The sequence below is a fragment of the Amblyomma maculatum genome, chromosome 6 (assembly GCF_055883805.1).
Source record: "Amblyomma maculatum isolate TAMU_Amacu chromosome 6, ASM5588380v1, whole genome shotgun sequence".
NCBI lineage: Eukaryota > Metazoa > Arthropoda > Arachnida > Ixodida > Ixodidae > Amblyomma > Amblyomma maculatum.
This window is the reverse complement of record NC_139349.1, coordinates 1,290,142-1,306,547: the sequence shown is the minus strand read 5'-3', so window position 1 is coordinate 1,306,547 and position 16,406 is coordinate 1,290,142. Positions and strand designations below refer to the sequence as shown.

Here is a 16,406-nt window from a genome sequence, read left to right as displayed (position 1 = left end):
CTCATAGAAGCTTAAAAAACAAAACAAAAAACGAACATGTTGAATATTTTGGGAGGGATAACGATCAATAATGATATTGGTGCCCTGACAAAATATTCTTTCATTGCCATATATTTCCGTCTGCCACACAGCGCCAAGCAGCACAAATGATTTTGAACTCCCTATTTCAATTATTTCTCCCACATTCTAAATAAACCCCTTGCCCCATCTCGACGCCGTGCTTGTTTGAGAAGGAATATGTTTTAATAACTTATTAGGAGTACTTTTCATGTGCATTTACCATTTGAGGGTCGAATTGTTTTGAAAAAAAGAAACTTCTCCATATGGTCAAATTACTTTATTGCGGATTTTGAAAGTTTATATGAGTAAAGTCGAGGAAACGTTGTAGAAAAATCTTATGAACCGTATTTTGGACTCAACCTTGCTCCAGAGTGCAAATTCAGGAACCTCAGGAAACCACAAAGAGAGCAGAAATACCTCGTGAGCGTCGATGATAAACAAGCTAACAGCAGCCCCAATAAAGATGGAAATCGGTTTCTATGGCCCTTGCACCGGGAATGGCCATAAAGATAAAAATCAAGATTTGCTCGCCTCCATTGCGATCACGGAGGGGGGGGGGTAACCAAAATCATGCAAGGGCCTTGCCGGAGACCGGGCCACAAGCTGCAGCTAAGAATCAGTTCAGTTTGTCCCCTGCACGGAAGCACCCATAAAGATAGAAATCAAGTTTCGCGCCTCCGTTGCGATCACGTCGCGAAACCGAAACCGCGATGGGGTAGGCTGCAGCTGGGAATCACTTCTGTTTATCCTCGCAAGAAAGCAGCGTTCATTCATTCATAAACTTTTATTTACAAGGATGACAAGCGTTTCTTGTAAGCCCTAGGAGGTGGCAGCACCTCCCAGTGAGCATGCATGTCATTAGGGCGTAAAATTTCAAACGGAGGATTGAAACCGTACCGGTACGGAAAAACCTTGCGGGATGGAAAACCGCCGCCGTACATTTACGGCAAAAACCCTCAAAGGGATGTTATTGGATCATATAACATGCACAGCTATCCCTTCGCTGGGTGCGCACACCTGAACGAAATGTTCGGTTCTGCCTGTTCATTTAACTCATTGCCGCTTGATGAGGCGGCGAGGTCCTAGCCGTATGAACATCTGAATAATCGGCAGTCCCACTAATACTTTCTCTGTATTAACTGCCGATTTTGCCTTGCACGCATTCGTTTTCTTGCAAATTTTAAAAGGCTTGAAAGAAATAAAACATTCGTTTTTAAACTTTTTCATCATTTTTTTTTCTTTGAGGTAATATGTAAGCACTTGGCTAGAACACGTGTACGAGGCGGTGAGAAATATTCTTCAGTGGTGCTGTGCTTGCGGCCACGCTGGCTACAGTGTTATTCAATCGCTTTCGAGCGTTTCAGCTTTTAGTGTTTCAGTTACTTTTGCACATCTTGCCGACTGACTGTATTAAAATAATAGTTTGGTGTAGCAGCGATAATTGAGTGCCTCGTCATAGATATTTGTTCACCCGTTTGTCAAAAGTGCCTTACATGAAGCATTTTTCAAGGTCTCCTCTACACTACGCTTCACACGCTTGTACTTCGAATCGCGAAAAGAGCTCCACTTCAGGTGATTTTTGCAGCTCTGGAGTGACGCGGTCTACAAGAGACGCAGACCTCTTGATTTTTTTTTCTGTGGTACCAACTAAGTGCCACTTGTCCAACTTGATAACTGCGCTTGATGTTGATTCTTGGCGTTTGTTCATTGATGTATATTTATTTGATCTTCGGTCGCTGTCACAGGCAGAACAAGATGCAGAACCGCTTTCATGTTGTGTCATTACAATAATTTCAGTGCACTTCGTTGTCGAGATCTTCAGACGGGAGTAATTTCCTGGCTTGCATTGAAAACAAATGTATAGGCATTAATTGACTATACTGAGCCAGGGAACGCGAGTTTGTTCCTGGCCACGGCCACCGCGTTTCGGTGATGGCGAGATGTCGTGTGCTGGTCGGGACTCAGTGCACTTAAATAACCAATCCCTTATAATCGAGATTATTCGAAGCCCTCCGCAACGACGCCCCTCATAGTCGATGTAGATCAGGGACGTTAAACACCCCAGAACACTAAAAACGGCGATGATAATTGATCTGTACTGTTTAGTCACGGTTTTCAAAGAAAAAAAAAATCTGAAAACAAGCACTCATAGAACCTTGAAGGTACATAAAGAAATTTTCGATGCTTCTTTCGCCTTTTAACTAAAACAACAAATAAACAAAAACAATAACATGTTTTTATTTTTCAAAACTGCAGCGTTCTTCATTGTTTCTTTTTTTTTTTTCGCCATTCAAACATCAGAATCCCCAAGCGCGCCTGCCGAACCGATGCCACCATGGTGCGACGGGAGCATTGGTGGCCTGGTACGCCTGAGAAAATTTTAACATAACCATATAATCTTTCGTGGTGCTGTTGCATTGTACACATTGATTTGCATTTGTGTGGTGCTCTGTATGCAAGCAATAAATAAAAGAAAGAAAGAGAGTAAAGGCCGAACCACATGGCAGTGTCAAAATTGCGCCGCCCTTAAAGCGAGACAACGCTGAAAGACGCAGGTATCTGGCAGTGCCAGATCTCAGCGTCGACGCCGGAAATGATTCGCAAGTGGGGACCAATGACAGGCCATGCACGGGCAGCTAAAGCACCCACCGCCACAGGCGCAACTCGTTTCCACGGAAGCCAGAGCTCTTCTTTGTCCGCGCGCATGTCTGCGCCTTTGTTCCCCTTGCCACCCCCCACCCTACCCAGTAAGTACCTGTCGTCGCTGAATAGGACGATTTTAGCTATGGACGGGGGACAATTGTTCGAACTTCCAGGATTCCCCCATGCCTTGGCTTGCAGACGCCAGTTCGTAGGCTGTCATGTGTTTGGTCGCCCTCTCCGGCGCGCGCCGAGCGACGACGCTCATAACGAGACGCTGGCGCGACGCTACAGTGTACTAGAATAAGTATTCTAGTACACTGTACGCGACGCCGAAGAAACGCTGTCATGTGGTCGGGCCTGTCGCTGCGAGGCGTGTCATGTCACGTGCACGCCTCCCATCACACGCGGGTGGCGTTTTGGGTGCGTGAACCCCCCCCCCCCCCCCCCCCCCCCCCCCCCCAAAAAAAAAAAAAAAAAAAAAAACTGAGTATTATAACTCCACCCACGCAAAAGCAAGTGGAGTAAATATTGCAGCCTTAGTTGGACCTTCTGAATGCAATTTCAGCTATTTCACAGAAAGTGGTAATTTCTTTGCAATACATGCCTTTAAATGAAAACGCAGCTTTTACAAACTGTCGGAAAGTGTAATTCACAGATATCACTACTGCCTATACCGTTCCTGTAAGGAAACTGGATCTTCAAGGCATTCCCCAGTCGGAAAAAACTACAGAAAAAATTTCTGTTGTTACGACACAATTTTTGTGCGGTTTTTGACAGAAAACGTGTTGTGACAGCAGGACTTCCTGTAGTAACATCAGAGCTTTCTGTAACAACAGAAAAGTACAACAGAACTACAGAAAACTACTACAGAAAAACTACAGAACTACAGAAAAGTACTACAGAACTGCAGAAAACCTGATGTTTACGACAGAACTACAATATATTATGCCGTACTTTTTACATGGTTCTTTAGATTTTTCGACTGGGTGGTTTTTATCTATTTATTTATTTTTGCAACCGTATTTTTGAACCTTGGCTGCCAAACGGAGATTACAGACTAGTTTTGACGCCTGATTTTGAATCGAGTGACGAAAAAAAAAAGTTCCGTTCTTGAATGATTTTTTCGGCAACAATATGTTTTGCTGTCACACAAACATCGACAGAGCCAGGAAGACTCATCCAATCAATTTTTACAAAAAATAAACTAAGACAAGAGTTGTCCTCGCGGTGTTTCTTTAGCCACTGAAAACCGTTCACGGGTAAACAGTAAAGACAGATGAGATGGTCTCCGAATGCGGAATGGCAGGGTTGATGAATCTCAGTCTTTTATATTGAACGGGAATGCCCGAACGAGTATTTAAAGTTTCGTTCCATTTTGCTGTTCGCGTTCTGCAATATGTGGCGACCCATTACACTTGCGTAAGCGCGAATACACCTATATTGTTCCGCAGTGAGTTGGTTAGTGGATAAGATATATAAAAACAATGTGGTACCTACTCTGTAATAACAGCTAAGAACTGCATGTTTCCCTGCTTTATTACCGTTGTTGTGACCGTGCATGATCCGCGCTTGCGCGCGCTATTGTGCGCCTGTGGGCATGGTATTGATATGTGCTGTTTGTGCAAGGGCTCTAAGTGAGCGTGTTCACATGAATCTTTTTGTGTGAGCATGCTTTGCTTTGTCGTGACCCTACAACTGCCAACTTGGCCCTGTCAAGGGAACGTCAAGAAAAATAAAAGAAACGTCGCCCTGTGAGAAATAGCCGGAAGTGCTTTTGTTCAACTGTTCGCCCTTCCCGTCGAGAGGCGCTATTGTCAAGTGAGGAATGCCTATTGTCCAAAGGAGACGATCGGAGTGACACGTCCGCTGACGTACAGAAGAAGAAAGAAGCATGAGGATTACAGCCATTAGAGGATTTCCCGTGAATGCAGGAAAGAGTTGCAATTGCCGGAAAGGGACAATGCTGGGAGCAGTATGGACAATGCTGGGAGCAGTATTCGTGGCGCGCACGTACACTTCGGTTTCTAAGGAAATCCACTTGCCGGAACCAACATAGTGGATCTTTGCAGAATAATCGAAATTTACCTCTTCGCCGCTCCCAAGCTCTACCCGACCACAAGTGACCACGCCCGACGAAACAATACTGGACCAGTCAGTGCATCAGACCATCAGTGCAGTGATTTGTTCGATTGGTTGCCGATATCTGAGGGGTGCGCCCTGGAACTGATTGGTCAGCATCTTCAGAGAGGGGCTGGACATAAGGGACTTAAGGACGTTGTAGAGCACGAAATGACGCTCTGAGCCCTGGGTAAACGGCTCATGATAGAAAAACAGCGCAACAGACGTGGACGGATGTAAGAACAAACAGGACGGGCGCTGATCTCACCTCCGTCCACGTCTGTTGCGCTGTTTTTCTATCATGTCACCATACCAACTCGCCCAGATGTCTATTTTATTACAGTAAATGGTTCATCCAGACGCTTCTCGCTATGAACTCTTAACGCTTGCCATTTTTCTGATATACCCTTTTTTTCATGTAAATAAGTTTTCTCAAAGTGCCATTAAACCTGCTTGTATATATTTTACCAACTTCGAAGATTCAATCCTTCATCAACCCGGAGTCTCTGCACGCTACCAAGTGAAGGCCGGGTCGACTTAGTCCCAGCGTCACGACACCGTCCATTGTACGCACTCATTTCTATGTGCTAGTCAAAGCTAGTCATTTTCAATCATTATTTCCTATAGATGACTGCATATTTTAAACTTCCCCGGCAATTGCTGCATACGTAATGTCTACTTAATCGCCATCCTGAACTCTCGACGTGATTTTTACGAACTGCAGTCTCGGTTTTCTTCAGGTAATAGCGTCAACTCAGAGCAAAATACTTTCGTTCTCCGAAGCACCCGAGGCCGTAATTTCCGCCGCCACTTCATTCTTTAATTTAGATCAACGGCGCATTTTTTAACCTGCTTTCTAATGACTATGTAATACAGTTCGGAATAGCTCGCCTCTAAGCGTGAGAGCTTTTCAACCCGAAAAGTCTGTGTGAATCCCGCACATCCATTAAAATGTTATGGGGCGTAACCGCAACAGTTCGCCGTCAAGGACACACTCGCAGGCTTCAGCACCGTCGTTGCTCACTACTCCAGCCTGCCATACGGTGCGATACCTGGTGCATACAAAAGTTATTACAGGGAGGCACCCACTCCTTTCACTATTTACTGCCTTTATAACATTCGCTTAGACTGTTCGTGACGCATCTCATTTCTCACGACCCTCTCGCTTCTGTAACCGAACGCAATACTATATCTCGGATGTATAAATCAACTCCCCGCTTTGGCGTAGCATACATTTTGCCTCAGTTCAGGTTAAATAAAATGGATGCGAATGAGGGTGAATACGTTTGCTAGTTTTATATTTCAACTCAGCACCCGACATAACTGCTTTGAAGCAAACCCTCACCTGCCATTCTTGTCATGACCTGTCATAAAAGCTTCCTGTCGGTATCCGGGATGAAATGTTACTGCAGCAGCTCTGTAAATGAGGTTGCCGCAAAAAGACATCCTCTTTGGCGTAGTATGTCGTAAACGAAGAGTTGCGGCCCACCATAAGTGTCAATACAGTGAAGCGCTCAAAATCACAAAGGACGAGGAGGGAACAGGACAATAGCGCACCAACATGATTAACCGACGGAGGAAAGCCACCAAGCAGGGCTCTAACGGCGGGAGGGAGGATCCTGGATCGGATACAGAAGGAAAAAGCACGAGCTTGGACCTCAGCGTTGGCAGCAAGTGAAACCAGGGAACATGAATCCAGAGAACAAAGAGTAGAAAGGCCCAAGGTACTAGAAATGCACTTCAGAAGGGAAAATGTTTGGGCGTGTTGGTTCATCGTCAATACAGCGAAGCGCTCAAAATCACAAAGGACGAGGAGGGAACAGGACAATAGCGCACCAACATGATTAACCGACGGAGGAAAGCCACCAAGCAGGGCTCTAACGGCGGGAGGGAGGATCCTGGATCGGATACAGACGGAAAAAGCACGAGCTTGGACCTCAGCGTTGGCAGCAAGTGGCTTTCCTCCGTCGGTTAATCATGTTGGTGCGCTATTGTCCTGTTCCCTCCTCGTCCTTTGTGATTTTGAGCGCTTCGCTGTATTGAAGATGAACCAACACGCCCAAACATTTTCCCTTCTGAAGTGCATTTCTAGTACCTTGGGCCTTTCTACTCTTTGTTCTCTGGATTCATGTTCCCTGGTTTCACTTGCTGCCAACGCTGAGGTCCAAGCTCGTGCTTTTTCCTTCTGTATCCGATCCAGGATCCTCCCTCCCGCCGTTAGAGCCCTGCTTGGTGGCTTTCCTCCGTCGGTTAATCATGTTGGTGCGCTATTGTCCTGTTCCCTCCTCGTCCTTTGTGATTTTGAGCGCTTCGCTGTATTGACGATGAACCAACACGCCCAAACATTTTCCCTTCTGAAGCACCATAAGTGGTTGCTCTCAAGAATAATGTGCCTTGTGCACGTCATCTAACCCAGATCCCCCCTGGGCAAAACAGATATACGTCTGGCAACTGTGGTGGACGTCTGGAAACTGTGGCGGGGATATGGCGTCGTAGCGTCGTAATAAACGTGTTCGTGTTGATCATGTGAGTCGTGCTGTTTACTGCTTGTTGAATTACTCCGGTGCACCCTAAGTGGACAACATTATCGACGTTTGGAAACACTGACGATGGGCTTCGAAAACCGTTGCGCCTGCGCCGCCGTACTATTGCGCTTGTGCCGTTCGTGGTCGAACTTCGTTATTGTAGAGCTCTTCGCAAACGAAGTGAGAGTTCGTCACTTCACTAGACTTTTCAGCTGTTTTTCGCGTAACAAAGAATGTAAGCTTGTTCTACCTTCCTTGCTGCACTCACCTTACCCATTCACTAACAGCCATGTACAAAGAAATGAAAATAAAGGAGATTTAACTCTGCGCTTAAATTCTTTTATTTAAAAAATGACATAGCTTATGTACACAACACAGTCGTTTCTTAATACGCGGAGACTTTAAATCGACAAAAGTGGGCCAGGCATTGCGGACTACAACCAATGAATACGATCGCAAATAGTTGTTAGAAATAAGAAAATGATTAAGGAGACGGGAAAGGAACCAGCAGGCCGGAAGAAGACATCACGAGAACACGAGGAAGCGAATACTTTGAAAGAGCGTGAGGGAGCTGAGCTGGGAAAGGATATTCTTGCACACCGTGGACCCACACACAGCATTAACATAACTTTGTTCACTGCAGAACTTGTTTCGTGATGTTTGGCGAAAAAGAAGCACCGCAGTGAGCAGTCTCCCGCGTATTTTTATTTGAAAGGCAACATGAATAGAGAGCAACGTGTATGTAGCTATAGAGGATAGCTGATGGGGCTCATAAATAAGTCTAGCAGATTTCAGTAGCTTCCCTAGTAACCTTAGTAACCTTATATCGAATCAGGAGATGCAAGGGACAAAAAAGGAAGGTAATGCGGTCACCTTTTAACAGATGTACCGGATCTGAACACTGCGGGACAGGGCAGCAACAAGTGCTTTGAAGTTTGCCGCATTTGCATGTTCTTGCCCTGATTAAAAATGACGTTACGACACATAGCCGTTCTCAACTACAAACTCTGTGTCATTATATCTGCTGACTGAAATGACTACAATAGGAATAATAGCACCGGTATTTATAATGATACGAATAAAATCAATCTGGCCGATGAGATCGGTGTAAGCAGGGGAGTATGGTCCCTGTTTCTTCTATGGGAACGCACGAACATTAGTTATTAAATATATCATCAAGCTGCGAGGTAGGAAATGGATAGTGAATACATAGATTCATGTGAAAAGGACGTATCTGTAATAATTACAATCATACAGAACCACAAATTGAATCGGTTGGGATATCGACCAGGTAAGTAAGGTCCCACATTTTTTGTTTCGAACGTTTGTGGCAGAAATAGTTTTCTAGTAAGGAAAGGCGGTCGCTCAGCAGTGTGTTAATATTTGATATGAAAACACGGAGCCATGTTTGCAGGGGCCGCGCATGTCTGTCACAACGCGCGCGGAAAACGGCTGCGTTCGGAGCTGCGCACTCATTTTGTTCCACGGAAGGAGCGCTGCCCCAGGCACTCTGGATTGCCACAGAACGAGCAGAAGGTAACGACACTACTCGGTTGTTTGTGTGACGCGCGTCCTGCGCCGTCGTTGATTAAATACATGTTTGCGTGTTTCGACTTCTGCTGGTTGTTGATACGGCACACCGGGGGCACAGGCCACTCGCAGACCTACGCGACAACTGAGGCAACAAACTCTTTCTGAATGCTGGTTTCTGGATGCTCAGGCTAGTTGTCCCCGGCAGCCAAATGGAAGTGTGATGCCCTCGCTTTAGATGTGAGAACAAACAGAAGCCCACGACACCGACAACCAGGCTGGAAGGAATACACGCTTCACCACTAGCTTGCACAATGTCCTCCCAGCCAGGATTGCATTTCTTAGCCATTCAAGTAGTTGGCACATGGACCGGTAATCGGCTTAATCCTGGCGTCACTTCACTCAACTACCGCAAGCTTTCACTAGCGCAGTGGGACAAAGAAGCCCGAATGCATGGTTGCCGTGAGTTCATCTCTGCTGATGGTTTCGTCTCCTCCGAAACTCCTCCAGGTCTAGAACTCTCAGGAAGGGTTGTTTCAAGGAGGGACACTTCCATTCTGAATCGTCCGAGAAAGCTCTTCCAGACACCCTGGGAACACTGCGTTCTGCGTCTGCTGGTCTTGTGTCACCCACCATAGCCCTCGACTGATCGACGGAATGCATGTGTAGGGGCTTGCTTGGCTGAGTATGCGCGAAGACGAGTATGTCTTTGGTTTTTCTCTCTCCTTCGGTCTCCCTCCGAAACCGTGGTGAAACAGGAGCTCCTAAGTCGCCGCGAGGCCGGCTTCACAGTCGTCACTACCGCTGCCTCCTTGAGGGTTGAGTGTGACCTCATCGTCGTCTCCGCTGACGGTCGTCGTTATGATCGTGGGCACGGGGCCCACCTCTTTCCGCCGCTTCTCCCAGCGCGAGATCCACGGCAGCGGCAGGCACATGATGCCCGATAGCGTGATCAGCGAGCCAGCGATGTAGAAGGAGGCGTCGTAAGTACCCGTCAGATCAAAAAAGATACCTGCGGGCAAGAGAGCGGATGTTTCGATGGAACGCCAAGAAATATCGCAACATGATGCGCACACATCAGGGCATGCAGTATGCGGTTACGATTGTGCACTTCTGGAAGCAGCAGCGGGCATGTCATGGCTTCTTACAAATGCTAACAAAGCGTCTTTATGTATTTACATGCATAACGCGCCTTAGCGGTATTATTGCAAGGTGACATTGCTACTGTAACTTTTCTTTCACTTACATGCATTTAATTTGCTTTGTTTTCGAATAGAAAAAAATATACTTCAGCAACGTACGGCGAAAGTGAATTCAGTGTTTGTCTACACCATGTACTTTCAATGGCAAAATATTTACGGAAATCCCCAAGGATAGAATAGATTCGCAATAGGGGAGAAATTCACCCAAGCGCAGCCGAATGGCAACAAAGGAACTTTATATACAACTTTCACAGAAGCTTCACAGATGAATAAAAATTACACGTGATCCGGGGTAATTACTGACAGGTAATGAGGTAACGAGTAATTACTTCCTTACTAGATGCATTTCCTGCTTCTTCAAAGCTTAAGACGATTTATAATTTATATAGTTATTGAATGCAAGAGAAGGAAAGCGTAGCAGGGGGCGGCAGAAAGTTAGGTGGGCGGATGAGGTTAAGAAGTTCGCGGGGGTCAAGTGGATGCAGCTAGCACAGAACCGGGTTAAGTGGAGAAATATGGGAGAGGCCTTCGCCCTGCAGTGGGTATAGTCAGGCTGATGATGATGATGATGATGATAAATGAATAAAGAAACTTATAAGAGAGCAGTTACTTGAAATGAGTGTTTGGCGAGATTAGTTTTGATTTTATTTATTCCAACGGTAAATAGTATCTTATGCCGCCAGATGTCAAAAATGTAAAAAACAAAAAAAAAAAAAAATTTCTGACAAACAGTCCTAGAAATGAGGGCACGTAGGTGAACTGTTCACCACTTATGCGGCGGCTACACTCGTGCTCCACATTTTCAAGAATATGAGCTACTAGATTATGGCATCATACAAGGCTAAGGTTTGCAAAAGCCTGTTTTGATCGGGAACTTACCTGCGACTGGCGAGCCGATGACTGAAGCTACTCCTTGGAACAGCAGTAGCAGTCCAAATGCATTCGTGAGTTTTTCTACGCCGAACATCTCGACTGCAATTATGGAACGAAGGGCTGCGAAACAGGCTGAAAAAAACAACAACAGAAAAGCAGGAGGTCATTTAACGGAGTAAGTGAGAAGTGCGAGAAAGTAATGCTTATGTCTAAGCGACGAGCTCAGAAATGACTCACTATTTTGACTGCTGGTTTCATGACGGAGTAACCATTCAACTATTACATAGTCTAGAGCAGCAGCTACCATATAATGTTTTAATGAACCTCTTGGGCGAAAGGATGCCCATAAAAGTCAATTTCATTTGACGCAGCCCGTAGTCATCTGCCAACTACAGGCAGTTTAAGTGCCGAAAGCCGTCTCCGAAGGGAGAACTCCGAGGCCACGAAGTAGAGTTCCCTCAGGGCCACGGACGGGCCAATACATGGACCAATACTTCTTCCTCTGTGCACAGGGCGCGGGCTCCACCCCCGGAAAACATTACACTGTTCGCACTCCATCTGTTTGGGAAGCAGCGTACACCAGCTTGCTAGTGTTTCCCGGAGGCCGCCGCATGCCGGGGCCCGAGTTTTACGTCAAGCAAAGAGGCCACGCGCACTTTGATATTTGCTTGATTACTAATCCCGTAATTAGACCCCTATAATTACACACATACTAATTACCATGCACTAGTTAGATACAAATTTACGTGAAAGACTACATGACATGGTACATTTAAACCATGTCCAAATTACGCAAGCGTCCCTTCATGACGTAGCCTGTAGCGGGCCTAGCTGACGAGTCAAGGCTCATGGGTTCGAACTGAAAATTATGAAATTTTCCTTACGTAAAACAAAATATTTGGTAAATGAAGTCATTTGGGACATACGCCGACGTTTAATTCACATTACAAGCCCTCCTTTTGAATTACTTTTCCAGACATCCACGCGTGACGTCTGTTTCTCGACAAAAAGCTGACGCCACCTCTTCCGCTGAGCAGGAGCTTAAGCACGTTTGTTGCCAGTGCCAATAGCTATATGTACAACCATGCTTGATGATCGCGGCTTTCTAGTCGTTCATTTAATTGTTCTCTGTACTTTAGTGTCGCTTCAAGGCATCTCGTATTGTGTGCTGTAGTTCTAACCCTCATCTAAATACACTGTTGATGCCTGTACCCTCTTATTTATGCAACTTAAAAGGCTTGCTATAGCATATTTTACGCATCATGTCGAGAATTCCCTGATATCATTGGATAAGCATCGTGCTTCCTTTCACGCCTTTGTTCTTTGACATTTCAAGCGCATGCTGTGTACAGGAAGAGCACCACGTACGGGCGGAAAAATGCGTACCTATCGAAAAGCCAAATACCGCGCTGTAGACGAGTAGCATCGTGTAGGTCTCAAAGAAGGGACAGAGCGCGGTGGCGAGGCCGCCGACGGTGAGGGCCACATTGTTGATGCAGAGGGCGTTTACGCTCGGCCGATCAGACACCCAACCGGAGAAGACCCGGCCCACCGTGTTTGTGATGCCGATGGCTGACAAGATGAAAGCAGCCTTGTCCGGTGGAATGCCTGACATGATTGCCTTGTCCACAATGTACATGAACGGGACGAAGAAGCCTGCCAACGTCATGAACCCGGACACGGCCAGCGTCATAAAGGTAGGACTCGTCAGCAATGAGACGTCCAGCATTTGCGTCATTGTGTCCATCATCTCCGGAGAAAGACAGCCGAACTTTTTATGCGGCCCTTGCTTGGGCAGATGAACGATGCTCTGGTGGTACGAACCAATATCTCGCTGCGACCGGTACTCAGGAATGCGCAGGAGACTGGCACTGAACAGAATGTCCTGTCTGTAGAAAGGCCTCATCTCGGGCGCCGTCATGCGCCGTGGCCTGCTGTCGTTCTTTTTGCTGAAAGACATTTTCCGAAGAACGGGGGGAGCTTGGAAGGCCGGCTTGTGGTCGACGCGGAGCTGGTTGTTGTTGTGGCAGCAGCTAAACTGCTGCTCCGCTTTGACCGCTTCGGAATAGGGCGGTGGTGGACTGTTGTTGCTGCCGCTAGTGGAGCTGGAACCGCTGCGCTCCTCGGTGCTCAAGATGGCTTCGTTGACGATGTGAGATGGTGGGCAACTCTGATTGCGGTGGATTCCGTTGATCAGTGTCTCGTCGATGCCGTCTTCTTCCGAGTCCCACTTAGTCATAGCGTCGCGGGCCTCCTTGATGCGAAGCAGCAATGGCTTCAGTGGCACCGGCTCCGATTTAGGCTGTGACTCCTCTATTGGTCGAAACAGGGCACCCACTACGCAGCAGTTGAGCGTCATGCCCGCCAGGATGAGCATAGAACCCCGCCAGCCAAATTCAGAGACCAGTAGCTGACAGCAGGGCGCCAACAAGAAGCCGCCGATACCGGAACCGCAGACGGCGATGCCGGTGGCGAAGGCGCGCTTTTTCTCGAAGTAGAAGCTGATGTTGACCGCTGCAGGTAGGAAGATGAAACCGAAGCCAATTCCTGGGAAGATGCATTGAATAGATTTGAGTAACCCAGGCCCCATAAGTTGTAACGATTCTGTTTCTCTGGCGACTCAAAATATAACATGATGGCTTAGCGATGAGCACAGAACTAGTCCTTAATTTCTAAGGAAACCTTTAGAAAGTGAAAGAAGAAACTAAAGCATTGCTTGTAGTTCCTCTTAGGTATTCCGGCTGACTGTTTAGTAAAAGCAGCATGATAAAAAGTGTAAAGTGAATTTTTTAACCTGTAACCGTTATTTCCACGTCACTGATAATGCTCTTCATCTTTCACATGCATCTAAGTTCCAGCTCCGTTAAAGCCAAAATCCAGGACTCGAGTGGCCAAGCTGATTCTTCCGCGCGTCTTTTCTTACAGATTGAACAGCCAGTTAGGCATTACAAAACACAGGGCTTAGTGTCAAAAGCGTATGCAGGTTTACCGCTGAAAAGTCCGATGGCAATGTAGAGGTGGACGATGCTTTGAGCGAAGACGGCGCCGCAGAAGCCAGCGGCTGCCAGCAAGCTCCCGCAGATAGTCACCGGTCGGCAGCCGAACGCATTAGCGAGGCCCGCCGCGACTGGACCTGTTTCATCGGCGAGAATAAAGAAGACTTGCTGCTCAGTCCCGTAGTCATATTGAGGTTGGAACTTGAGTATATGCGCGATAATATCTAAATTCCTTTGCAAGAATTATCCAGGAAAACGGAAGCTATGAGCCGTTGCCCAAGAAGCCTTGCCTGTCTAACCGCCCCGCTATATAGTAACGATGACCAAGCAAGCGCCAAGTACTTTCTTTTTATTTCGCTTTTCAGTGTGAGAGTATTAGTAATCAAACATGCATTAGGCTGATTTCATACCAATTTATATAGGCGGCAGGAAACGTCGCGACCACTTAATAAATGATGTAGATCGCAGCAATTAACAGCCACGGAGAATAGTATTAGAAGCAAACTGCGGGTCCCACTGCTGCAACTGTTTAGCCTCCGTTCCGGAGACCTCGTAAACTCTAATAATACCTTGCAAGGATGTTATTACAGGCTAGTTGGTGCATTTCGTAAAGTTGACTTCGAGAGCGGAACAACGGGACACAAGGAACAGAGTAGACAGGACAAGGCGATACTAACAACAGGAGTTGATAGTAGCGCCTTGCCCTGCTCTGTTCCTTGTGTCCCGCTGCTCCGCGCTTAGAACCAACTTAAAAAAAAAAAAAAAAGTTTTGGTTTGCGCTCATTATTGGTACTCTTGCTCTAGTCTCAAAAGACAACAAGAGAGATCAAAAGGTTTTCATTTTATGTACACGTGACAATAACGTGAGACCCTTCGGCTGAAGAGACCCAACGCCAAATACGAATTTGCTGCAGGGACCGCATTAGCGGAGACTGAGGACGACATATCAAGATAACGGACCAGTGGAGACCTGCAAGCGCGTTTCGTCTGATGTCTACAGGGCAAGACATAACTACCAGGTATACAAACTTCACCAAGAGAGGGTAACCTCCAATAAATGTAACGGCTCTTGTCGTATTAGGTAGATATAAGTTCGACTATTATATAAGTTCGATTGTGTGATTTACAGTCACTTCAAAGTTCGTTTCTTCTTTTTTTTATCTCCATCTTTTTCTTCACTTTATATATGAACAATATTCCACTTGAAATAGGTACCTAAGAAGCTCCAGCACCAAATGTCCTTCGGTCCACTAGTGCAGCAATTAAGCCTCGTGCCTTTGGCTCTGCATTGACAGTGCAGACTACGTAGCAGAACACGCCTACCGCCTCCGTCATGCAGAGAGTTAGGACGTTCGCGTAGAGTTATCTGCTGCGGTTAAAATAATGAGCAAACAAAAGACAGACAGCCTCTAGTGCGGAGCTCGCTCTTTAAATCAAAACGTACTACTCTAGGATAAGCAAATTCGTAGATGACAAATGGTCTGATGAATGTGCCACTCGACGCAGCACGCCTTCAGAGAGACCGCATTATCAGCTGCAACTTATTTTTACACCGCTACATTCTCTTCGCGAGCGGGATACACGAACGAGACGGCGATGCCAGAAGGCGTGTGTTGCTTTCTTGGCAGATAAACACGGTTTCAGGTGTTACTATTTGGAATGCCCTATCAGCGCTAACGTCACAAGGAGGAATGCGGGGCAATCTGACGGGCCAACTGCACGAATACGTGGCGCGCTTGTCAGGACTGTTGCTGGCATATGGGCGTTCGGGGATTCTGGAACTCCGAACACAAATGTCCTTGCGCACGAGTGGGGGCTGCGAGATCTCAAGGAGCGCAAGATTATCTTTGGCCGCGCGCAGCTTCACGTCATGCATGGGCTGACTGACGCCTCTTGGTGGGAATTGCGCGCGGCTGGCTATCAGGACAAACCATGCCTGCCTATCGGTGTCACGCGTTGGCTGACAAGCGGTTGCTGGCCCGTACCGGTGGGCGCGCGCTGTTTACGGAAAGGCTGCCGAAACTGTTACGAGGCTAAGCCCACCTCCAAAACTGACCTGCAGCTGCAGGGAGTTCTACAACAGTACGTTTTCTACTTCGCTTCCTCGACTACTGCAGTCAGTTGCTACTGTCCGGATCGTCGGGAAAAATATGGAAAATCACGAAGCTGTGAAATTATTTAAACCATGGCCCGTAAATCAGACGTTGGACTTAGGATAGCTTGATTCAGGAATGCCATAGTTATCATCACCTCCGTAGGCTGAGCTAGACTAGCTTCTGGTTTGTTAAAGCAGTACCTTCAGAAAGTGCGTGCGACACTGGGGTAAAGGGGCTAGCAGTAAAGGCACAAAAGAAGCGCGGATACTGCAACGCTCCTCCGTACGCGTCCCTTGGGTTGTTCATGTTCCCGCTTCTTGCGTCTCTCACTTTGTCCCGCCTTTCTCGAGCTGTATAACTTCG

At 46.8% G+C, this 16,406-nt stretch overlaps 1 protein-coding gene and 1 long non-coding RNA gene across 3 annotated transcripts in view; one reads left to right on the top strand and one right to left on the bottom strand.

Annotated features, from left to right (window-relative positions):
- Positions 1 to 16,406, top strand: part of LOC146184934 (uncharacterized) — a 179,879-nt gene that overhangs the window by 37,847 nt on the left and 125,626 nt on the right. The window lies entirely within an intron of this gene.
- Positions 7,638 to 16,406, bottom strand: part of LOC146184935 (monocarboxylate transporter 13-like) — an 88,839-nt gene continuing 80,070 nt past the window's right edge. The window contains exons 3-6 of one of the 2 annotated variants that reach the window (XM_084605902.1): positions 13,941 to 14,084; positions 12,338 to 13,498; positions 10,958 to 11,083; positions 7,638 to 9,888 (exon numbers count right to left, since the gene is read on the bottom strand). In XM_084605902.1, coding sequence (XP_084462028.1) covers positions 9,641 to 9,888; positions 10,958 to 11,083; positions 12,338 to 13,498; positions 13,941 to 14,084 — 1,679 coding nt within the window. In that variant the 3' untranslated portion in view covers positions 7,638 to 9,640. The remainder of the gene's footprint in view (positions 9,889 to 10,957; positions 11,084 to 12,337; positions 13,499 to 13,940; positions 14,085 to 16,406) is intronic. The other variant, XM_084605903.1, reaches the window with a different exon arrangement.